The sequence below is a fragment of the Balaenoptera borealis genome, assembly GCF_965194805.1.
Source record: "Balaenoptera borealis genome assembly, chromosome: 21".
Lineage (NCBI taxonomy): Eukaryota > Metazoa > Chordata > Mammalia > Artiodactyla > Balaenopteridae > Balaenoptera > Balaenoptera borealis.
Window position 1 is genome coordinate 37505835 of NC_138880.1, and position 26066 is coordinate 37531900.

The 26066-nt window shown below is 47.7% G+C and overlaps 1 protein-coding gene across 1 annotated transcript in view; it reads left to right on the forward strand.

The window, feature by feature from the left end:
- Window positions 1-25464, forward strand: part of TENM3 (teneurin transmembrane protein 3) — a 2383554-nt gene extending 2358090 nt beyond the window's left edge. The window contains exons 29-34 of the mRNA XM_082374697.1: window positions 2161-2336; window positions 3808-4043; window positions 11324-11620; window positions 15385-16996; window positions 20499-20629; window positions 24557-25464. Of these exons, the coding sequence (XP_082230823.1) occupies window positions 2161-2336; window positions 3808-4043; window positions 11324-11620; window positions 15385-16996; window positions 20499-20629; window positions 24557-25312 (3208 nt within the window). The 3' untranslated portion in view covers window positions 25313-25464. The remainder of the gene's footprint in view (window positions 1-2160; window positions 2337-3807; window positions 4044-11323; window positions 11621-15384; window positions 16997-20498; window positions 20630-24556) is intronic.
- The last annotated feature ends 602 nt before the right edge of the window (window positions 25465-26066 follow it).

Here is a 26066-nt window from a genome sequence, read left to right on the forward strand (position 1 = left end):
CAGTGTTATTGAGATATAATGGACAGACAACACCGTGTAAGTGTAAGGTGTCCAGCATAATGATGGGACTTCCATACATCATGAAACGATTATCACAATAAGTTTAGTGAACCTCCATCATCTCCTATAGATACAACGTTAAAGAACTAGAAAATACACATTTTTTGCTTGTGATGAGAACTCTTGGGATTTTCTCTCCTTACAACTTTTATATGTAACCGACAGCAGTGTTAATTCTATTTATCAATCACGTTGTACATCACATCCCTAGTACTTACTTATCTTAGGGTGTTAATTTCTTTAAAACACAATAGCTTATTTTTCATCGTATCCTATGAGAAATGTAAAGCGCTGCAAGAATTATGTCCAGGTGAAGATTGCACTTGAAGCTGGTTTGGTCAGTAATTCTGTAACTCTGCTTTGCTGTATAAATAAACCTATGCTTGTTTGTTTCTTCAAGAGTAATAATTTCTTCAAAAAAGCAATTTGGGTTTCTTTCACTGATGCCTTCATCTGCTAGGGGCATTTGGGTTGCTGGAGAGGGAAGGGAGTCTGCTTTTTTACTTCAGCTCTGCCTTTTATGGGTCCAAACAATGATTACACTTAATGGCGCATTTTCTCTCTCTCTCTCTGTCTCTCTCCCTCCGTCGCCCGCCTCTTTCTCCTGAGTGCCCGTTTCTGCCGCTGGCGAAGCAGCAAGGCGCATTGTCATATCAAGTCAGTCAAACCCGTGATCTGAGTGATCCTGTCCCCACTGAATTGATGGGGCCTGAACAGGCGTCCTTTGCCTCCTTCCTCCTTTGTGCCTTCTTAGCTCCACCATGACATTGGCCTGCTAGATTCTGCTCCTAATTCCTAACCTCATTTTTCAAAGCTAATTTTTACAGTCTAGAAGCCCTCTCTCCTTTTATTCCAAAATATCATTTAAGTCCTTTTCTCTACCCCTTATTCCCTTGTCGCCCTGTGTTTACACCCATCATTAGGATCCTCTTCACTGTTTTCCCTCCTCTGGTAACTTCTGTCTTTCACTAAGAAGATTCTTTGTCTCCTAGTTCTGCATCTGGGCTTATTTTAAGTAGGGAATGGTTCAGCTCTCCATCTCACTTAGACCTTTTATTAATGAAGCAGCCTTGGTATTAATATGAAATCCAATCTTAAGTATATTTTTTGTCCCAAGGAAGTCCCTGGTTTTTCATCCAGAATTTACATTTTTTTTCCCCTTTCTTCAAACCACCTTGTCATTTTTGAAATTTTCTCTGGTGCTGCCACCAATAGAAAAGTCACCCCCAAAATCAGTTTTTTAGTAAAATGTTGTATCTGTAATGCATATTTATGATAATAAGATAGCTTTTTAAAATATATCCTAACACTTAAATTATAGGGGCCTCTTATATTTATATGCTAAAAAAAAAAGTGAGGGTATCATAAAAAAGCAAATAGTCATTAAATGTCAGGAAATATTACATCTCATTTCAGTAAACATGATAAATCATCATTCAAGATATCACCCATTCCTACAACATCAGTATAGACAAGATAGATTATCTCCACCCTGCCAACATTTAAGTCCCAATTTACCATTATAAAGTATGTCAATCACTGAGAAATAAAGTCTTTAAAAAAGGCCTTATTATATTAATTTGTTGAAGATGTCTCAAGGTACCAAAGGAATATGTTTACATATGCAAATGCATACATGCATGTACATATACTGCTTTACAAAGTTATATATATATATTTTTTCCATATTGCACTGCCATAGAGGGCATAAGTTAGTAAAACTTTCAAAAAGGATATAACAGTGAATTAAATCTACTTTATAGAAAATATGGAGGAACACTAAGAAATTTAATATCAGCAAACATGTTCCCTTTGAAACAGCAAATTAGATGTGCAGGAGGGTTTTGGTCACACTTCAGAGAAAAATATGCTGAGGTTAGGAGCTGCTCTGTTTACTCCTGGCCTCACCGGTGAGGCTTTTTTATGTTAGACAGGCTTCTGGTTACTTCAAAGCATGTTTGAAGTCCTCAATGCACAGCTCGTGCACAAAGACAAATATTCTCCCAAATGTGTGCAGCTACTGTTGTTGCAGACTCGCTCATAAGTAAGAAGAACTTGCAGTTTCCTATTTAACGCCAAGTTCATGCCTCTTTTATTCAGCTATGACAGTGAAGGTCGTCTGACAAATGTGACATTTCCAACTGGAGTGGTCACAAACCTCCACGGAGACATGGACAAGGCAATCACAGTGGACGTTGAGTCATCCAGCCGAGAAGAAGGTGTCAGCATCACTTCAAATCTGTCCTCCATCGACTCGTTCTACACCATGGTTCAAGGTAAACACGAAAGCAGAGCTTTCAGTGGCCCAGTTTAAAATACTACTGGTGGGGCTTCCCTGGTGGTCCAGTGGTTAAGACTTCACCTTCCAATGCAGGGGGTGTGAGTTCGATCCCTGGTCGGGGAGGTAAGATCCCACGTGCCTTGAGGCCAAAAAACCAAAACATAAAACAGAAGCAATATTGTAACAAATTCAATAAAGACTTTAAAAATAGTCCACACCAAAAAAAAAATCTTTAAAAAATAAAATACCACTGGCACCCAGGTAGAATGTGGCAACCCCCATTTTATAAGATGAACCAGGAAAGAGAAGGTGGAAATATAAACCCCTAGAGCTATCGATGAGATAGTCTAATGTCTACATGTAATGTTTATTTAGTAATATATACATATATAAAATCACATAATATCTAAAACAGTCTGTTAACCTAGAAATTATGGTTTTCTTTCCCGTTTAATAAAACAAGTTAATTCCCACTCTTCACTTGCATCAGAAGGCCCTTTCTGCATCATCACTGCCACGCACGGAGAGCAGTGTGAGGCCAGCAGTGTGAGCTTTCTGAATCCGTGCACGATGCAGTATGTGAATCCGCATCTCATGCCATCACTGGAAATTGTATACCAAATTTCAAGTACCCATATGTGTAATAGCTCGACTTTCCATTTTTTCATTCAGTCTGTAGGTATATATGTCCAGTAACTCCATGATGGAACCTCCCACCATATTCCTTTTTGATGTAATCTTGAAAAGGCCTGTTTACAGTGACAATTGCAACTGTGAGGTCATTGCTCTAAGACTCATTGCTAAATCTGAGTTAAACTTCTCTGACTATTTTTTTTACCAATTCTGTCAGGTAATCTCTACAGTCATCTAAAATCAGTACTGCTTGAATTCATTGCTTCCCCAAATGGTCCTATATTATTCAAGATTTTTAAGTTGAGGCAAGCCTACAATATGAGAGGGTGTTGTGTACAAAATATAAGACGACTCCCTTTTTTAAAGTCAATTTCAGGGGGAAATATCTCTTTATACTTTTGGTATAGAAGGTATAGATATTAAACCGTTTCAAAACATCTTTAACAAAAGATATAGGGATGAATACTGGGAAGATGTCTTCTAAACCCTTGGAGGTGACACACCAGCCTCTGAAAAGAACACATACTTGGTTCTTTGCAAAACATTTACTGGAGGTCGAACCTTCATTTATTTCATCAGGCAGATAAAGTAGAGAAGGACTTTAAATTCCCCTAAAGTTTGCCTTTAACATTCAGCCAAATCGGTTACAGCATGAGATGCCAGACATCAAAGTTGTTTTGTTATTTTCTAAAAGGATATCATTAAGTACTTTTCATTCCCTTATAAATGGAGTCCAGTCAACGTTGTAGAAATTCGTATCACTTCTAACCCCACAAGCGATCCGGTGTTTAATGCGCACCTACAGTTCGTGTTTTCTGCTGCTTGTTTTCTAGATCAGTTAAGAAACAGCTACCAGGTTGGTTACGACGGCTCCCTTCGAATCCTCTCTGCCAGTGGCCTGGATTCACACTACCAGACAGAGCCGCACGTGCTGGCCGGCACAGCCAACCCAACAGTGGCCAAAAGAAACATGACTCTTCCTGGTGAAAACGGTCAGAACCTGGTGGAATGGAGATTCCGCAAAGAGCAAGCCCAAGGCAAAGTCAATGTCTTCGGTCGAAAGCTCAGGGTAAGTCAGTATCAGAGCGAGGTGACAGCCTCCCGGTCCGCTGTGACATGCAGTGGCCTGTCCACGAGGGAGGGCCTCGGACTCATCTCCTGTTCACGCTCAGGGTAGCACCTTACCTTAGAGCATGAGTTACGGCCAACCATCAAGCCATCAGATCGCTCACAGAAAAAGCCAACTATTTGAGAAAAGTGTTTTCTTAATATAGCTTTGATTAAAAATCAGTTCTTCCCATAGAGAATGGACTTGAGGACACGGGAAGGGGGAAGGGTAAGCTGGGACGAAGTGAGAGAGTGGCATGGACATATATACACTACCAAACCTAAAGTAGATAGCTAGTGGGAAGCAGCCGCGTAGCACAGGGAGATCAGCTCTGTGCTTTGTGTCCACCTAGAGGGGTGGGATGGGGAGGGGGGGAGGGAGAGAGATGCAAGAGGGAAGAGATATGGGAACATATGTATATGTATAACTGATTCACTTTGTTATAAAGCAGAAACTAACACACCACTGTAAAGCAATTATACTCCAACAAAGACGTTAAATTAAAAAAAAAGAAAAAATCAGTTCTTCCCTGGGAAATTAGGGTAGTGCATGTAGGACAATTCCAAATAGCCTGGATGGCCAACAGGTTCTTGTTATACTGATATTGCCCTAATAATCTTACGCTTTTCCTTTACCCACTCAGGAGTGATGGCTTCCTAATGGGATGGGGATGAGTAAGAGTTGGATGAAATATTAAAAGTGTTCCAAATCATAAATATGTATCTTGAAAGAGATGGGTTGGCCTTTGAAAGGTGGATTCTTCCTTTGCATTCTCCATATTTTTAAAGTACAGCTTGGGCACCTAGAAGAGGACCGATGTGGGAACCCCCCTGCCCCCTCCTCCCTATTGAAGGAAAACCCAAACTGACGTCATTGTTGTGAGAAGTGTGATGGCATTGCTGATTATGCTCGTGTAACTGACCTTCACAAAACGTTCTCTGTGTTGCCTTGTTAGGTGTTTTTACTCCTCCCTCTCACATTGTGGGCCAACTATATCTAGAAAGCAAGCTGTGATTTATGATAGCTGTTTGGTAAAGACAGCATAGATTAACTACTAAAACACAGGTTACAAGGAACCACCTTCAAACCACTATAAACTGAACCGGATTCATTCTTTCTATTAGCAAACAGCTTTTCATTTATCAGATAAATGTAGATAACTATTCCTAAATTTACTTCCCTTGCTGTTTAAAAAAAAGTTACTTAAAATCAAGGAGAGACAAAAAACATGGAGGATACCATTCATGTCCTTTTTTCAGCACCAAAAAATGGTTAAATTATTATTATTATAACAGACCAACATTATTTCCCAGGACAAGCCCTCATGGTAAGAAACAGCTACTACATATTGTCTCTGGCTATTTCCAAGAAATAGAAATCAAGTAAGAAAGAATCAGTGCATCAAATACAGACTCTCCAGCTCACAGTTCTATTCTAATTCCTCTTCAGTTGCAAGGCAGGGGTTGGGGCTCTAAATGCAGGGTCTTCTGGAACCAGTGTCGTGCTCCCACCTCGCCCGTCTCCCAGCCTATGGGAGCCCGGATGCTCTAGCTCCAGGGCCCCGCACCAGGAGTTCTGGTGGACAGGAGCCGGGGAGGCTGGAGGGAGGTTATCCCGTGAGAAGGGCCAGAAGAAGATGCAATAGAAACTCAGAAAGAAGAGCAAGATGAGGGGACAAGTAACATGATGGGCAAGAAAACAAGCTTCAGGCTCATTCCGGGGTCACTTTCAGAGGGTCTTGGCCTGTTACCAGAGTCAGCGCCAGCCCTGGCCTTTTCTTCTGCCAAAACAAGGAACTGAGCTGCCTGCGTGCCTGTCGGCTGCTACCACTCACCGCTGCCCCTGGGCCCTGCTTCCTTGGGTCACTGCACACTGGAAGCTAGTTCACAGGCTTCGTCTTAGTCAGCTACCCCTACAGCAGGCGTGGTGTGCCTGTACACACACATACACACACGCACAGAGTCACACGTGTACTTGGACACGGGACTTACTTCATCAGAAGACACAAGGGTTCTGCTCACATCTGTGCTCAAAAAATACGGGTTCTAGATCGGCTCCACTTTTTACTAATAATAAATCTTCTAGGAAAATCCTAACATCTGTGAAGCCCATTCTCCTTACCTATATGATGATATCCATATTATGATGGCAATAATATACTATTATCTAGATAATAACCTGACCTTATGACACAGACATGATATAGATTAGCTATGTTATGGATAAATATAATTTGCCCTACCCTGCCGCTGTCTCACACAATTGTTACAGAATCAAATGAGATAATGTGAAAATCCTTGAAAAACGAAAGGCATGATTACATATTCTGTAACCCTAACCCAGAGAATCTGAACCATGGGTACAAACAGTGGGCATTTATCCCCACACAACAGATGGATAGGAAAAATCTGGTTAACTCACTGGTTACGAAAACATAGGAAAGATTATGGGAAATGCTTTGCCCAGAAACTGACCACGTAACATGTGGCCCACTGTTCTTTGAGACAAGCTAGTCTAAGTGCATCCTTCTTTTTCCTTTTTAATACTGATTTTCTACACATAAAAAAGGAATTAAGAAGAGTAGAGGAAAAGAGGAAAAAGCCGATTTTAAGTCTCTGGTTCTCAGCCTGATTCTAAATGAAGAAAACACCTCCCTTTGGGGAGGAAGAGACCCGTGCACACAGGCATGGGTGTGAGTTTCTTTCTAAACAGCGGAACGACAAGCAAGTCATTTCAGAAAATGTACTATTTAAACCGGCCTGTTCGTTCACACTGAAAGGAGATTTCCAGCTGATATGTGTGATGGCTCACATAGAGACAGTGCCAAGATCACAAGGGAGGGTTGCTTGCTTTCGAGATAAGATTGGATGTGCCAGCTCGCCTTGCTAATTTCATCCTCTGTGGATTCGAAGAGAGGAATTCTAGGGAGAAAGCGATGGCGTGAAAATCTGGTTGGAGGACCGGACCTGGAATCTGCCAAACTGGGGCACAGAGGAGGAAGGAGGGGGATGACGCGGGGCCAGCAGGGCCTCTGAATCAGGAATCAGAGTCAGAATCAGCCCGAAAAGCCGCCCGCTTTTACTCCACCCTTTCCTGAAACAGAGGACGTCTCCTCTCTTACCTTTCATTATCTCCTAGCGGAAACGTCTTTTCGTTTTTACGTTACTGGCCTAAATCTAGCTATGGGCCTGACACAGGGTGGGCACTCAAATATTTATTCAATAAATGAAAGAATGAGGAAGAGCCAGCCTTAGAATTGGGTTATTTCATTGCCTCTAGATCTTTCTCAGAGAGAAGCTGTAGGAATAGCACAGCCTTGCAGATGTTTGACTGCAGGAAACCTAACACTCAGTTGAATAGATCACATGGATATAATAGGTATAACACTAGATGGAGTAGTTTAAAAAGTAAAAAAAAAAAAAAAAAAAGGCAAGGAGTACAAAAGGAAAAATTATACAAGAAACGAGCAACATGAAAAGCATTTTCTGTGAAACTGCATTAAGGGAAAAGGGGTTGGATACGTAGGAATAACCAGCAGAGGCAATCGTGGCAGAGGCGTGGGAAAACAGAACAAAGATGAGACAATTCCTTAGCTTACTTGCTTGTACCTACATTTTTTTTAAAAAAGACATGCATAATAGTCGCTTGTCCTTGTCTTACAGTACTTGGTAAACAGTCCTAATTTTTGTCAGTGTTGGACTTTAGAACCAGCCTTTGATCAATTCCCAAAAATTGTTATGGCATCCTAATAATAAAAGTCATCTTCTAAACTTGCCCAGAATTCTGATGCTTAAAGGAAAACATTTAGTGGATTATGTGAAAAAGAAATTCTCGAAACCTGAAGGCCGGAAGGGTGTTTCGAGGCATGCGTAAATATGATAGCTTATTTAACTCTTCTTATGCCCATCACGTTTGTGTGACCTCCTGTGTCTCACTTTCATCTGACTGGCAGGGCCTAGAGTGGGATGGTGCAGAACAGTTGGCACTTGCTGATGTGTGGAGGGGACACAGAACCGCCTGCAGACAGTTGATGTTCTAACGAGGACACCAGGGAGTGGAGATATTGTCACAAACATTCTGGATACCTGAATAGTCTGACTGTGCTTTGTGTCATCAAACATACAGACATTGTTTTAACCTCTTTATGCCTCAGTTTTTCAAGCATTACAGAGGGAAAATAACTACCCGCTTCCCGATATCAAAGGGACATTGTGATTGACTGCAGTCATGCTGGACATGATCTTTGAACATGGGGATTTTCCATGCTTACTTAAAAGAAACGCTGTGTGTCACAAAGGAATTCATGGTGAGCTCTGATCCAGACACAACATTTGGATTCATTTTTATGTAGCTGGAGGTATCGTAACGATCTGATAGAAGGTTTTTCGTCTTAGGTGAACTACTCAATGTAACTTGATTTTTTTGTAATGTTAAAAATGTTTATTCAAAGGCCACTGGGGCAACAATGCTGGTCCTCTATGATTGTCCAAAAAAAAAAAAAAAGTTTGCAAAATAGTTGTGATTTCATACAGGTGTAGTTAAGCAAACTATGTTCCAGATGGAAATGTCCCTTGACTTGTGCATTTTGTCTGCAACACCCAAAGGAGAACGTGTGGGCAGGTTTGAGAGGGACGGAAAAACACAAAAGACCTGTTAGTATCTTCTGCAATGTTACCTATTGAATAACAGTGGCTGGTGTCTGGAAACAGTAAGAACAGTTAAAACCTTGGCTTGTGTTGCGAATGTGGAGAAAAACACAGCCACATTCTAATTCTTTCCTCATTTCTTCAGTTGGAGGACACAAGAAAGGCCTTTGTCTGGATAAAAAGAAAAATGTTAACTGCTATCCAGTTAGCAGTCTGGTCTCGCGGTGCTTCTAGATGTTTCCATGTGGTGACATGCTTGGTGTGGCAGCTGACACAATGGCAGCGTTAGATGTTCTCCTGGACACTTTGGTGTTGTGCAGCCAGAGTCCCAAACCAGAGAGACAAATCAGAAGCCGGGTAGTGGGGTGCAGGCGTGCCAAGAAGGGGCTCCAGGCCTGCCTTCTGGCCCGTCTCCCTTCCTAACCGAGCAGTCATACCAGGTCTGCAGAGCAGATTTCCTGTACTCTACCCATAGGAAATACTGCAGAGGCAGAGGAGGGTTAAGGAAGGCAATAAAGACTCGAGATACAAATTAAAATGAAAACAAGTAAAACGCAAACAGGTGGGGTACGACCGCGGGCTGCACAGTCTACGGAAACTAACTACACAGGCGGTCTCGCTTGGCTATTCGCAGCCTGGAATAACCTGAGGAAGGAAAAAGGAGGGCAAACCTAACACTCTGTTGTTTTGTTTTGTTGTTTAAATCACAATGTGAGAAACACAAGAGCCCTAGGAAACCATTTAAATTTTGTAAAGCCTCTTCCTTAAGGCATCACAAGTGTGCGAATAGAAGCTGAAGAGCTGGATTCTGCCAGTTCAGTATTGAGCTATTTGATATCGAATCAAATCTGTAACAGTACAGACTTAAAAATACATCTTTGTAAGCTAGTACCTTCTTTCCAAGGTACACAAAGCATCCTGCAAACCTAAACTCATAAAGTCTCACAACATTCACAAAAGGCCGAGCAACTATTCTGCAGACATTTCCACTTGGGAAAACAGAAGCCCGGAAAGCCTTCAGCTGCCTGGTCAGAATCATATAAACTCACTGAAAGCCCAGGGCCTCGCTGCTTCTAGACCTTGTGGTGTGTGGAAATGGGGCTTTCGGACTCCTGGCTTCCTCCTCCGACACAGGTACACACCCCACACCAACACATACCAGTTGCTCCATGGTTCAGGGGGTTTTTCTTTTTCCTGCATCAGCTGGATCTGCAGTGATAGAACTGAGAAATGACGGGTTCCTCACCTGCACCCAGGGCTCCGCTTTCTCATTCGACGTGAATCACCTGGGTGCCCCCCGGCACCCTGACCCCGACCACTTTGCCTGTTGGGCATGAACTTCTTTTCAGCTGACATCTTTACCCTTCCATGGACTTCACAGTACTCCCCTTGAAGAGTTAATTGGAAAAGTTTAAATAAAGCTTACGGAGAATTTTTTCATGGGACTTGTTTAATGGCCGTGATACAAGGCACAAATTTTTATCCCAGATTTTACATAAATATACATGTGTATTATGTGTGTACATACATTTATGTTTACATATATTGGTGTGTGTGTATAAGTGGTGTGTGTGTGTATAAGTGGTCAGCTGGAGCTGTCTGTTTTGAAAGTTCTAGCTAGGACATGGTCAAGTAAAATTAAGATTTTCCCATTTAACTTGTAACGATCCGAACAGTTAACGAGCATTTTGGTATGGACAAGGCACCATCACCACAAAGGTGCAGTAGGAAACCAAAGAATGGACTGGCCCTGGTCTTCTGCAAACACTGTAGACCGTGTGTAAAGTAGAATTTAACCAAGGCCACATGTCCACCGCACTAACAAATGCTGGCTGGTGTGTGCCCTGGACCACAGACAGTAACAGACAGATGTAGTCAGAGATTCTGGACGTGACACAGAGACCCTATGACAACAGCATGGGGCTAGATTTGTAAAGTAAGCACAGTGGTCAGACTGTGTAGATGTGGGAGTGTAGGATCTGAAGTCCTTGCCAGTGAACCAGATGTTATCAAAGAAAAAGGCATTCCAAAAAATTGTGACACGTCAGCACTTAGCCAAAAACAAGGATCGTGTTTGTAACCTCCTGCTATTTAAACTAATTAATAATTTGCAGTAATGTGGGTTCCACATTAACTGCTCTTTGAAGGGCTAGAATCACATTTACCACCGTTTTATTTAATGTAGCCATGATTAATCTAGTAAGCAATTATTTCCCAATGTCTTCTGGGCCGGGGGTGGGGAGGGATTTGAGTAATGTGCAGAGATGTCAGGTTTACCACCTTCGTATCTTCTGAGCAAACTTTAAAGCAAATGCATTTCGGCATTTTTCTTATCAGTTGCTTAAGGTTACAAAATTTAATTGAAAAGGTTTTGAACAAATGCCAGGCTGTATTTCTGCTTAATGAAACCTTTTAAAAGAGCAGTTAATCTACTGCCTTGCACTTGTACCCAAGAAGTTGCTAAATTAATTTACTGACAAAGAGAATCAATCATCATAAATGGTGTTTAAACAATAGTGGGGACCCTGAAGAGTAATAAGGGGCTGGTATTGGAAGAGCATGATTTATTTCATCATCTGGTTTGTGTTGTAACAGGTTAATGGCAGAAACCTCCTTTCGGTTGACTTTGATCGAACAACAAAGACAGAAAAGATCTATGATGACCACCGTAAGTTTCTCCTGAGGGTCGCCCACGACGCGTCAGGACATCCGACTCTCTGGCTACCAAGTAACAAGCTGATGGCCGTCAACGTCACCTACTCGTCCACGGGCCAAGTTGCCAGCATCCAGCGAGGAACTACGAGCGAGAAAGTAGATTATGACGGGCAGGGGAGGATCGTTTCCCGGGTTTTTGCTGACGGTAAAACATGGAGTTACACGTACTTGGAAAAGGTACGCCTGCACACAGAGGGTAAACACGGGGAGGCAATGATCGGTATTTTCCAGCAGTCACCCAAGCGCACTTCCGGGGGGACCAGTGTCACGTGACTGAGCCCCGTTTGTTATTCTGAGTACCCACATGTAAATCACATCCGTAGAGCACTGATGAATTTCTGCACTGGCCACGGTGTTTCTCCTCAGTTAAGTTCTCCTCTCCGAGACCCTTTTACGTGATTTATGCTGTAAACAAACAAGCCACAACAGCGCCCACCTGCCAACCTCACACGTCAACAACATTCACAAATTAGACCTTGAGCTTGTTAGTCATTTGTAAATCATCCCCGTGCGAGCTTTTTCATTTGAGAAAGAGCCTTACGCGTTCGCACAGTTAAAGCTGTCAGTTTTGTGTTGTTGCCTGCAGAGCTTCGACATAACCATAAAGAGCACATACACCCTACTTATGCGTTAGTAACCAAAAGAGGCTGTTTTTTACAAAAGCCACACGTCTGGTCCTCTGTGGCCTCTCCCCTTTCTTCTGCGTGTAAAGGGAACCCATTCTTGAGACCTGTGCACAACACCAAAAAAGACTTCAAGTTATACGTGTGCAGAATGCCAGGTCGTAGATGCCAGGTTTCGGGTAGTGACTGGGGTCAAGAGGGAATGAAAGTAAAAGAAAAAAGGAGGGACTTCCCTGGTGGTCCACCGGTTAAGAATCCTCCTTCCAATGCAGGGGATGCGGGTTCGATCCCTCGTCGGGAAACTAAGATCCCACACGCCACGGGGCAACTAGGCCCACGCGCCACAACTGCTGAGCCCGCACGCCCCAAGGAGAGATCCCACGTGCCTCAACTAAGACCCGACGCAGCCAAAGATAAATAAATAAATATTAAAAAAAGAAAGAACAGTGGAGGAAAAGACCACCTCCCTGTAGTTCCCTTCTGAAGAAGTAGAATTCGCCAAGAAGCACATTCATGGGAGGTTTCACCTGCCTTTGAGACGCAAGTTCGCACTGGTTCTGGTTCGGGTGCCTCTCAGCTCAGCGCACCGGCACTGCCAGCGGCCACACGGCAGCTGAGGCCCAGACACAGCTGCCGGCCTCACTGCCTGCCCCTTCCTCGGGTGCACAGGATAACCCTGTCCTCCGGACGCACACCCACATCACTGTCGCACTCACTCGCCCCGTGGGTCTCCACCAGAGGTGCTCTGGACCTACCTCCCCCCTGCACCTGAGCCGTCCTGGCTAGTTCCTCTTCCTGAGGACCAGTTCGTGTTCAGAGTTCACCGTCAGGCAGCCTAACTCTAGAGCGCTTCCAGCTACGACCCTACTTGCCAATTTCTCCTCTTGCAAACCCACCTACGTGCCCTCCTTAGAAGAGACGCACCCCTGAGACAACGGAGGAGGCCCATTAGGGGACAGTTTCCCTCCAGACTCGTCATCACACGCTACGGTTAGTCATTCGGCTGTTATTTGTTGAGAGACCACAGAGTAAGCCCCCTCCACACTTACCTTCCTGGGAGCAAATCCTGACACCTGGAAAATATCTCATCCTGCAACCTACAAGCCCCGAGACAACTCCTGCCTGAGGTTACTGGGAGTGGGACACTACTGCATTCTGCAACACTCTTCCCAATTTAAATTAAGCACATTACAGAGAAGAGTAACAAATATAAACTCCCAGACTGGGAATTCCCTGGTGGTCCAATGGTTAGGACTCCACACTGCCAATGCTAGGGTGTGGGTTTAATCCCTGGTCGAGGAACTAAGATCCCGCAAGCCGAGCAGTGAGGCCAAAAATAAATAAATAAGTAAACAAAATAAACTCTCAGACCCCCAAAATTGAGAGTAGTGACCATAATGTGACTGAAAAATCTTGGAGCAAAGGGGCATGTCACTGATAAGGGACACTGTCACAAAATGACACCGGCAGTAACCGAGATCACGTCCATGTATCAACAGGGATCAGAAAAGCCAACGAGCACTTTCTCACCATCTCTCCCAAATCTCTAAAATCCACCCAAACTATTTCCATTTCCTCGCTAGGATAGGCACCCTAAGCCAAAACTTATTCATGGCCAAGTAAGGAATATTTTACTACCTACCAAGAGCTGTGTTTCTGAATGACTGCAGTACTGGGTCCTGGGTCCTGTGAATTCAGCAATAGTCCAGGCCTTCCTTGGAAGGATGCAGGCTATCAGGGACAAGTCTCAAGACATTTGCCACAGAGTCTGCACACAAAAATTGCCCCTAGATGTGCCCATAGAAGAGGTTCTGCAGAAGTCTAAGTCAGGCAAACTGCTTCTGAAAATGGTGGACGATAAAGAAGCATAGAATGAGCCTTGGACACGGGGTTATGCGTTTCTGTGTCAAAAGCAAAGAGCGAGTCCCGGTGCGGGGGTGGGTGGGGAAGTGGGCTCCTAATCTAACCATCCTCCCGGTTTGGCCATCATTCCATTTGGTGTAACAGGTTTTAGAGGGGCTTCCTCAGAGGACAGAACCGCCCACGCGCTCTACCACGGCAAGAGCTACCTAACCAGCCTCCAGGTTGACCTTCTCTCACGTTGGCCTAATAAATTGTCTTTTGTCTTTCTGCAATTACTTGCAAAATATGCAGAGCTTATTTTTATTTATCTATTTACTCACCTCATAATTTGGCACCAAAGCAGTCTATAACCCAGAAAGCAAAGCAGTCTATAGCCCAGAAACCATCCTCACCGCACCTTAGGTACAAGTCCAATTTGCTTCTCACAAAAGGAAATTTCAAAATTCAGATTTTCCTGTCATTACAGATGTCATTTAAGAATTTGCAAACAAACAAACAAAATATCTGGATCCATATTCCTCACAAGGACATTGACAGCTCTCATTCACCGAGTGATTTGGGGTTTTTTTGTTTTTTTATTTTTTTATTTTATTTTTTTATTTTATTTTATTTATTTATTTATTTATTTATGGCTGTGTTGGGTCTTCGTTTCTGTGCGAGGGCTTTCTCCAGTTGCGGCAAGTGGGGGCCACTCTTCATCGCGGTGCGCGGGCCTCTCACTGTCGCAGCCTCCAGATGCGCAGGCTCAGTAGTTGTGGCTCATGGGCTTAGTTGCTCTGCGGCATGTGGGATCTTCCCAGACCAGGGCTCGAACCCGTGTCCCCTGCATTGGCAGGCAGATTCTTAACCACTGCACCACCAGGGAAGCCCCCACCGAGTGATTTGTTTGTAGCAGTGTTTGTTGCCGTTGATGCTTTAGGTACACACGATCCATTTTGGGCTAATTTTATGTTTCTTCTTTATAAAGTAATATTTTGAATGCTTTGCTCCTCCCCCAAATGCACTGGAAATTAAAACATGATTTGAGTGGCTCTTTAATCAAATGAGGGGGAAAAGTCACCTTACTAAATGATTGCTAATTATGGACAGGATTGCACTTCCCATATGCTGTTTTCCCCTTGAAATATTGTCTTTGAGGCAGCTTTGCTCGTGCCCATGTTATGACTTACCGGAATCCATTGACAATCCTCTGCTTGGCTATGAATGCCTGAAAAAACAAAAAAAAGGTACGATCCTGAGACTTGAGGCACTCACAGCAGAACCCCTCCCAGTGAAGCATCCAGGCACGTTAGGCAGGAGATCGGTAATGACATGGAAAGTCAAGGAGAACTCAGTTGAAATGAAAACCATTTTCTCACGGGGAATGTTCTTGCGTACGTGTGGTCACCACCCGCGCGTTTGCCCCCCCGCCACTCACAAGCGCCGGCTAACAGTGTGTTCCCTCCCTCCTTGCAGTCCATGGTGCTCCTGCTGCACAGCCAGCGGCAGTACATCTTCGAGTACGACACGTGGGACCAGCTGTCGGCCGTCACCATGCCCAGCGTAGCTCGCCACACGATGCAGACCGTCCGCTCCGTCGGCTACTACCGCAACATATACAGCCCCCCGGAGAGCAACGCCTCCGTCATCACGGACTACAGCGAGGGGGGGCTGCTCCTCCAGACGGCTTTCCTGGGTACGAGTCGGAGGGTCTTATTCAAGTACAGGAGGCAGACCAGGCTCTCAGAAATCTTATACGATAGCACGAGAGTCAGTTTCACCTACGATGAAACGGCAGGCGTCCTCAAAACGGTAAACCTCCAGAGTGATGGTTTTATTTGCACCATCAGATACAGGCAAATTGGACCTCTCATTGACAGACAGATTTTCCGCTTCAGTGAAGATGGGATGGTGAACGCGAGATTCGACTACAGCTATGACAACAGCTTTCGGGTTACCAGCATGCAGGGTGTCATCAATGAAACTCCGCTGCCCATTGACCTCTATCAGTTCGATGACATTTCTGGAAAAGTGGAGCAGTTTGGAAAATTTGGAGTTATATATTATGATATTAACCAGATCATTTCCACAGCTGTAATGACTTACACGAAGCACTTTGATGCTCACGGCCGCATCAAGGAAATTCAGTATGAGATCTTCAGGTCACTCATGTACTGGATTACAATTCAGTATGATAACATGGGTCGGGTAACCAAGAGAGAGATTAAAATAGGGCCCTTCGCCAACACTACCAAATACGCTTATGAGTATGATGTTGACGGACAGCTCCAGACCGTTTATCTAAATGAAAAAATCATGTGGCGTTACAACTACGACCTGAATGGAAACCTCCATTTACTGAACCCAAGTAACAGCGCACGTTTGACACCCCTTCGCTATGACCTGCGAGACAGGATCACCCGACTGGGTGATGTTCAGTACCGGTTGGATGAAGATGGCTTCCTGCGTCAAAGAGGCACGGAGATCTTTGAGTACAGCTCCAAGGGGCTTCTGACCCGAGTGTACAGTAAAGGCAGTGGCTGGACAGTCATCTATCGTTACGATGGCCTGGGAAGGCGTGTGTCTAGCAAGACCAGTCTGGGACAGCACCTGCAGTTTTTTTATGCGGACCTCACTTACCCCACCAGGATTACCCACGTCTACAACCATTCGAGTTCAGAGATCACCTCCCTCTATTACGATCTCCAAGGACATCTTTTTGCCATGGAAATCAGCAGTGGGGATGAATTCTACATCGCGTCAGACAACACAGGGACGCCACTGGCTGTTTTCAGCAGCAACGGGCTTATGCTCAAACAGATTCAGTACACCGCATATGGCGAAATCTATTTTGACTCCAACATTGACTTTCAGCTGGTAATTGGATTTCATGGTGGCTTGTATGACCCACTCACAAAATTAATCCACTTTGGAGAAAGGGATTATGACATTTTGGCAGGACGATGGACAACGCCTGACATAGAAATCTGGAAGAGAATTGGGAAGGACCCAGCTCCCTTTAACCTGTATATGTTTAGGAATAACAACCCTGCAAGCAAAATCCATGATGTGAAAGACTACATCACAGGTAAGTGTAATTGTTTTTCCTTTCCAAGTACTTTAATCACTGGATTAACACACGAAATAACGGCTGGTAGTTTAACTGTACGCTTTCCTCATGCAAAATCAAATGCCTAAAAAAAAAAAAATCAAATGCCTAACCTTTTAAATGAAACCAAGGAGAAACCACAAAGGGACACTGAGACATAGTTTGTTACTTCGTATTCTGCCTGCCAGTGCCCAAGACCACAGCTTTCTGAAATGACATGCAATCCGGTCACTTAAGGAAGGGAAGGGACGTGGGGGTGCAGAAAACACGATGAACTTGGAGTCCCCAAATTGGAGTTCCAATCCCAACGCTTTATAGCCAAGTCACATGACTTTTTGAGTCTGTTTCCTTAACAGTAAAATGGGGAGAGCAATGCCTACTTTATGGTATTAAATACAGTAACACACACAATTCTGCTTGAAATAGTAACTGCCTTACAAATGTGATGCTGGTTTTCCTTTTACACGTGTGTCAAGTTCTAATGACGGAATCAGTAAGGAACACGACACCACGTGACTCAGCAGCCCGTCCCCGGGAGGTGTTTAACTCCCTCTCCCCTACCGTCGCCTCGGGGACGGTGATGGCGCAGGTTCTCCCCTCAGTTGCTTAGCCAGTGGATCCTGTTTCTGTCCTCTTATACTACTGTCTTCATCACCAGTTAGGGCAGTGTTCTTGTACGGTGGCACTGCTAATGAACACATTAATTTTTCTGCCAATATGGGTATAGATTTAAGACCTTTCCAAATTGAGTGCATGATCCAATTTAAAACATTGAGTCCCCCTTCTGCCACCACAGAAGCAGCAGGATGTGAAACAGAGACAAGGTCCCTGCAAGCGTGACTCTAGTTCCCTTTAACGCGCAGCTTCTCTACTCTTTATTGAGGTAACACTGCTTTACCACATTGTATGTTTCATGTGTACAACATTCTGTTTCTACTTCTGTGTACACGACAGCGCGCTCACCAACAAACTTATTTAGCACCCGTCACCATACAGTCGATGCCCTTTACCCACTTTGTCCTCCCCACCTCCTGCCCTTCTGGTAACCACTGCTCTGTTCTCTGTATCTACATGTTTGGTTTGGTTTGGTCATTTATTTGTTTTTTTTTTTTAATATCATATGAATTAGGGGAATTCCCTGGAGGTCCAGTGGGTAAGACTCTGTGTTTTCACTGCCAAAGGCCTGGGTTCAATCCCTGGTCAGGGAATTAAGATCCCACAAGCTGCACAGCGCAGCCAAAAAAAAAATGGTTGTATCGTATGAGTGAAGTCATACAGTGTTTGCCTTTCTCCGTCTGAATTACTTCACTTAGCATAATACCCTCAAGGTCCGTCCATCCACGTTGTCACAAATGGCAAGATTTCATTTTTTTTGTGACTAATATTCCATTGTGTGTGTGTGTGTGTGTGTGTGTACACACATACCATATCTTCTTTATCCATTCATCTATTGATAAGCACTTAGGTTGTTTCCATATCTTGGCTATTGTAAAGAATGCTGCAATGAACCTAGGGGTGGATGTATCTTTTCGAATTAGTGTTTTTGTATTTTTTGGATAAATATCCAGAAGAGAGATTGCTGGATCATATGGTAATTCTATTCTTAGTTTTGTGAGGAACCTCCATCCTGTTTTCCTTAGTGGCTGTCAAGTTTACACTCCCACCCACAGTGCACGAGGGTTCCCTTTAGTGAGCTGAGATCTCCACTCACGCTCTGCTCCAGGGATTCTGAATCCTTCTGTTTCCACCTTCCATTCCTGAGCCCCACTGCCATGATTAACCTCTTTGCTATATTTATGTTTCCTAGAGGAAGGTTATTCTGTTTTCTTGTGTGTGTGTTCGGTTTGGTTTGGGGTTTTCTGCTGTTTTGTTTGGGCTCGCGTTAGACGCTCCTTCCGGCTGTGTCTTTTCTCGCTCAGTGTTTGAGGCCTACCGAGATGTCCGTTTTCAGTACAGCTCTCTGCCCCCTGTTCATTTCACATCTGCCGCCTGCTTTCCCGGACTGCCTTAGGTTTTTCGTAGCTCTCTCCCTTGTGAACCAGCTCCAGGTCCCTTCTCTCAGCATCCTGATTCAGCAGCTCCCGTATGGAATTCCCCTTCAGGGTTTTTCAGTACTCATCTACCTTCACGTCCCACTTTTTGGGCAGTAATTTTCAACACTTAAGAGCCTCCGATTTTCACTGCTTCACAGACATTGTTCATAGTAGGAGTACCTTTGCCCCCAGCACTGCACCATCCAAGAAGAATTTTCTCTAACATACAAGCCCCCCGTAATCTTACGCGCGCGCGCGCGCACACACACACACACACACACACACACACAAGTGTGTTACTTTCTATCCTCCTCCACCACCAGCAACCCTCCATTTAAAACAGGGAGAACACCACTGGGTTTATAGCCTATATGATGCCGGCACAAAGGGACCTGCCAGCCTGGCAATGAAGTGAGAGTTTGTGCCCTGGAGAAGGAAATGGGGAACAAGTGGCCCTCCATCATTCTGACAAGCAGTTTGCCACTGGTTATTTAAGAGGTGTTGACAGTGGCTGAAAGGCTGGAAAGCCCACAGCTCCTGGATTCATCCTCTCCTAGCAACGTGGACGGCAGGGAATGCCACAGCAGCATTTTCTGAAAAACATCAAAAGAGAGATGGAACAGCATATATTAGGTAAAATGCAATTTCAAATTTTCCAGCAATGTGCTTAATATATAAAATAATCTACACCCAACTGTACTCATAAAGCTGCAAGCCTGCTGACTAGTTCTGTAACATTATAACCCCCGGAACAGAATCAAAGCCTTATTTTCAGCTTAACGGCTTTTGGAGTCACGTGGCAATATTTTAAAATACCATCTTAAAGGTTTCCAGCCTCTCTCCCCCACAAGTTTGTCTCCACCTGTGCACAGAGCCTCTGAAGTCAGAACTGATGGGAATCAGAACGCCTGTGCCCTTGGCCAGCTTGGCCAGCTTTCACCATTCATCTTTAAGAATCAGCTGTTGATCTTCATACCCTCAATTCAGGGTTCTTATTAAATGGGTGGTGGAAGCCTGCATATCCTTGGGCAGTCACTTTTGAAAGCTAATAACACACGACTTCTATTTAAGACCAGCCTTTACTAACTACAAATGTCATCTGTTGTCAACGACGCTGTCTGTTTCATGCTTCTGGGCGTTGTTATTCGCATTTTTTATCACTATCACCAGCACCGGTTGCAGCTTCGCACGAGGGACCGTGTACCCCTCTGTCTAAGTGAGTCTCTGTTATCCGCGTTGTCTGCAGCCCTGGCTCACTTCGTTCTGCTACTGAAGTTATCGTCACCACGTCTGAAAATAGAGTCAGTTTTTAATTGTAGGGTGATGCCAAACATGGGCTCTTTTTCAGGGTCATTGTTTGTGAATGTGGGGTTTTAAGGTAAGGCCTTCAGTGCAGGAAAGCACAAGATAAACTCTAAGGCCTTTCATTTGGAACCTTCTTTTCCTAGATGTTAACAGCTGGCTGGTGACATTTGGCTTCCATCTGCACAATGCTATTCCTGGATTCCCTGTCCCCAAATTCGATTTAACGGAGCCTTCTTACGAACTGGTGAAGAGTCAGCAGTGGGATGATGTACCGGTAAGAGACAAACTGCAAAACTATGAAAAGGTGATAAAGGGCTTACTTGCACCTTATTTTCCCCTGCTTAATCAGACTACCCGGGTGAAAGCTGTACCAAAGACCATTTTAAATTTTTTTGACTCTTTCAGGAAAGAAAGCACCACTTCCCTCTTGCATTTCTGTTCAGCAAATCAGGGGCCTGTGAAACAGGCTTAAATCTGGTTTTAGTGATGCTAATAAAAACAGAGAAAAACATTATCAAACGGTAATAAAATGCGAAAGCTCATTTTTGAGTGCAGGGTTTCTACAGAGAACCCCAGGAACAGCACATTTATAGTATCTGGGACCTTAAGGGAAAGATACAATAAACAGGAGGGCAGCGGATTCACGTTACAAATTAGCAGCTCACAAACAATGCCACAAAGTTCCACTTCCTTAAAATTTTGGCAGTGTTTCAAGGGAAAGGATTAAAAATAAAAATAAAATGGCCTCTGGTAAAGCACCACCTACCACTAGGTGTTTATGGAATTTTCCTGAAAATAACAGAGCTGGAAGCCTGGAACTGTTCTGGGAAATAAAAGAAAAGGAGAAAGAATGGAAAATTGCAAAGTCAAAGCTACCATTTCAGAAAGTGGCACTTTTAATTCCCACCATTCAGAGATCAGAAAGGAATGCAACAACAAAACACCAGAATTTCTAGCTTAAAGCAAGAATAAGTAAAGGTCAAGAAATTGGGTTACCCCGTAATGATAAGAACAGAGCGCAGAGTTCCTTAGAAAGAGTCATTTCCCCCCCCCCCCGCCCCCTTGACCAATGTCCTATAATTTCAATGAATACAAAGAGAAAAGGCAATCCTGGCTAAAACACACATACGCACACAAGTTATACACAGTGCCAATACCTCTGCTTTCTGGTACATGTTTCACACTTAACATAAAAGCAATTCCTTTTTCAGATGTCACCTTTACATTTAAAAAGTAAAACCCATCCAGTTTCCAGGACCTGGGAGCCATTTGGACACTTCTAACTGCAAATATATCTGCACTGATCAGATCAAGTGCCGTGAAGACATCCTGAAGTTTACTAACGCCTTTGAGCACGCCCTAATTGCAGATGGCTTTCCAACATGTCTGAAAGCACTGAAGTCTTACTGTACAGATGGACTGCCAGCTTTTTTCCTAGACAGCCTTTGCAGTATGGCTCAGGTTCTCTGTCATCAGAAGCACACCATAAGGACAGCTTAGGGAATCGCAGGCAAAGACATCAAGGCTGGCCGGAGAGCAGAAAAACGAATGTGCCTTTCAGTGCTGCAAACGAAACACATGTTTCCATTTGGGGAAACACTGGCCAGACAAACATCTGGTGGTATAAGAGATGCCCGAGTTCAAATCCCCAATTTAAAACCCTTGCCAACGTATAAGGCCCACGGTCCCCTAAGTCTGCGAAAAAAAATAAATGTTTTCCTAAAGTAATAAACACTCGTTGCCAGCTGTCCCACTGTGTGCCGCCCACCGTGGCCGGTTATAGTGGTCCAATTCAGCTGAAAACTGTTCACCGGGAGAGGGTGCCGAGTTTACCTAAATTAAAGCACACGCCTTTCAAAGCGCATCCAGTGGGGCGCGGTGAGCCAGCCCCAAGCACCCGCAGGCTTTCCCGCCTTCCCCTGGGTGCTGGCGCTTTGTCCCCAGCCTCCCATGGAGAACGCTGCTGGGGTGCACGACCTGATAAGCCCGTTCTGCACGTGGGGTGAGCCTGGGAAAAGGGCATCTAGAAACCGAGAGAGAGAAGGCAAACCCCTGCGTGCTTCGCCCACGTTAGAGACGAAAACGCTTTGCTGAGCACAATGCGTGACGGCGTTACCACCTCGCTCTGCCTTTCGAAACGCGCTGGGGGTCAGCTTGAGGGGGAGGACCCCGGGCCCTTCCTCCCCGCAGGCCGTCGAAGCCTCGGCCTCTCCCAAGCGCTGACGCAGGATCTACCCGGCTCCCCGCTTTCCCCCCGCCCCTCCGCTTTCCCTGCCCGCAGCCGGAGGAGCCCCATCGGGCGGGGCCCCATCGGGAGGGGCCGCATCGGGAGGGGCCCCATCGGGAGGGGCCGCATCGGGAGGGGCCCCATCGGGAGGGGCCCCATCGGGAGGGGCCCCATCGGGAGGAGCCCCATCGGGAGAAGCCCCATCGGGAGGGGCCCCATCGGGAGGAGCCCCATCGGGAGGGGCCCCATCGGGAGGAGCCCCATCGGGAGGGGCCCCATCGGGAGGAGCCCCATCGGGAGAAGCCCCATCGGGAGGGGCCCCATCGGGAGGAGCCCCATCGGGAAGGGCCGCATCGGGAGGGGCCCCATCGGGAAGGGCCGCATCGGGAGGGGCCCCATCGGGAGGGGCCGCATCGGGAGGGGCCCCATCGGGAGGAGCCCCATCGGGAGAAGCCCCATCGGGAGGGGCCCCATCGGGAGGAGCCCCATCGGGAGAAGCCCCATCGGGAGGGGCCCCATCGGGAGGAGCCCCATCGGGAGGGGCCCCATCGGGAAGGGCCGCATCGGGAGGGGCCCCATCGGGAAGGGCCGCATCGGGAGGGGCCCCATCGGGAGGGGCCGCATCGGGAGGGGCCCCATCGGGAGGAGCCCCATCGGGAGAAGCCCCATCGGGAGGGGCCCCATCGGGAGGAGCCCCATCGGGAGAAGCCCCATCGGGAGGGGCCCCATCGGGAGGAGCCCCATCGGGAGGGGCCCCATCGGGAGGAGCCCCATCGGGAGGGGCCCCATCGGGAGGAGCCCCATCGGGAGGAGCCCCATCGGGAGGAGCCCCATCGGGCGGGGCCCCATCGGGAAGGGCCCCATCGGGAGGAGCCCCATCGGGAGAAGCCCCATCGGGAGGAGCCCCATCGGGAGGGGCCCCATCGGGAGAAGCCCCATCGGGAAGGGCCGCATCGGGAGGGGCCCCATCGGGAGGAGCCCCATCGGGAGAAGCCCCATCGGGAGGGGCCCCATCGGGAGGAGCCCCATCGGGAGGGGCCCCATCGGGAGGAGCCCCATCGGGAGGGGCCCCATCGGGAGGAGCCCCATCGGGAGAAGCCCCATCGGGAAGGGCCGCATCGGGAGGGGCCCCATCGGGAGAAGCCCCATCGGGAAGGGCCGCATCGGGAGGGGCCCCATCGGGAGGAGCCCCATCGGGAGAAGCCCCATCGGGAGGGGCCCCATCGGGAGGAGCCCCATCGGGAGGGGCCCCATCGGGAGGAGCCCCATCGGGAGGGGCCCCATCGGGAGGAGCCCCATCGGGAGAAGCCCCATCGGGAGGGGCCCCATCGGGAGGAGCCCCATCGGGAGAAGCCCCATCGGGAGGGGCCCCATCGGGAGGAGCCCCATCGGGAGGGGCCCCATCGGGAGAAGCCCCATCGGGAAGGGCCGCATCGGGAGGGGCCCCATCGGGAGGAGCCCCATCGGGAAGGGCCCCATCGGGAGGAGCCCCATCGGGAGAAGCCCCATCGGGAGGGGCCCCATCGGGAGGAGCCCCATCGGGAAGGGCCCCATCGGGAGGAGCCCCATCGGGAGAAGCCCCATCGGGAGGGGCCCCATCGGGAGGAGCCCCATCGGGAAGGGCCCCATCGGGAGGAGCCCCATCGGGAGGAGCCCCATCGGGAGGAGCCCCATCGGGAGAAGCCCCATCGGGAGGAGCCCCATCGGGAAGGGCCCCATCGGGAGGAGCCCCATCGGGAGAAGCCCCATCGGGAAGGGCCCCATCGGGAGGGGCCCCATCGGGAGGAGCCCCATCGGGAAGGGCCCCATCGGGAGGGGCCCCATCGGGAGAAGCCCCATCGGGAAGGGCCGCATCGGGAGGGGCCCCATCGGGAGGGGCCCCATCGGGAGGAGCCCCATCGGGAGGCCCGGCTCCCGGGCCAGGGGCGCCCGGCCGCTCTCTAAAGCGCCCTCCCGTTCTCTTTCGCTTTGCAGCCCACGTTTGGAGTCCAGCAGCAGGTGGCGAGGCAGGCCAAGGCCTTCCTGTCCGTGGGGCGGACGGCCGAGGTGCGGCGCAGCGGGCGCCGGGGCGGCGGCGCGCCGTCGTGGCTGTGGTTCGCGACGGTCAAGTCGCTGATCGGCAAGGGCGTCATGCTGGCCGTGAGCCGCGGCCGCGTGCAGACCAACGCGCTCAACATCGCCGACGAGGACTGCATCAAGGTGGCGGCCGTGCTCAACAGCGCCGTGTACCTGGAGGACCTGCACTTCACCGTGGAGGGCAGGGACACGCACCACTTCATCAAGACCAGCACGCCCGAGGGCGACCTGGGCGCGCTGCGCCTGACGAGCGGCCGCCGCGCGCTGGAGAACGGCATCAACGTGACCGTGTCGCAGTCCACCGCCGTGGTCAACGGCAGGACGCGCCGCTTCGCGGACGTGGAGCTGCAGTTCGGCGCGCTGGCGCTGCACGTGCGCTACGGCGCGACGCTGGACGAGGAGAAGGCGCGCGTGCTGGAGCAGGCGCGGCAGCGCGCGCTCGCCCGGGCCTGGGCGCGCGAGCAGCAGCGCGTGCGCGACGGCGAGGAGGGCGCGCGGCCCTGGACGGAGGGCGAGAAGCGGCAGCTGCTGAGCGCCGGCCGCGTGCAGGGCTACGACGGCTACTACGTGCTCTCGGTGGAGCAGTACCCGGAGCTGGCGGACAGCGCGGACAACATCCAGTTCCTCCGCCAGAGCGAGATCGGCCGCAGGTAACGCCCGCGCCGGCGGCGGGGAAGCGCGCGTGCGCGCGCGGGGGCCGAGCCGGAGGCGCCGCCGGCCTCCCCGGCCCCGGGCGCAGCGCCGCCTCCGCGCGGATCTGCCGGGGGCGCGAGCCGAGGGCGCGCCCGGCACCGAGGAGCCTTCCGGGAGAGCCAGACTGCTCTAAAAAAAAAAAATCCAGCCCCCCAAAATCAAAGCGGACAAACAAAAACAGAAACCTTTCTTCTGAATGACCTTAAAGGTGATCGGCTTTAAAGAATATGTTTACATATGCATATCGCTGCACTCAGCTGGACAAAGTATTCCGAGGAAAACAGATCATTAAAGGAAAAAAAAAAAGGCCCAAACATTTTGCCCCGGGCCGTCTGTTCTTCGAGGCACTGTGTTTAAAGAAGGTAGAGATGCATACAGTGTTTCCAGATGTTACCCAGCTGTCGACCTTTGCTTACGAGAAGTAGTCGCTCTGCATAGGATGTGATGTATATCTCTGTTAACGTTAGAATGTGAGGCAGAGTTGCTGTTCCTGGACAACCCAACTGCTTCCCCTGTGCCGCTTTGTAAAAGGACATGGGCACAAGTGGCTTCTGCCGGGGCGGGGATTTCTAAGGGATTTTACGAGGCCGACGTGGTGTGCCTCGCGGAGAAAAACACCGGCCCACAGAATCCTTGTCACTGATGATGAGCAAAGGAAACCCTGATTTTTTTTGTAAATTATGTGAGACAAGTTGTTTATGGATTTTTATATGAA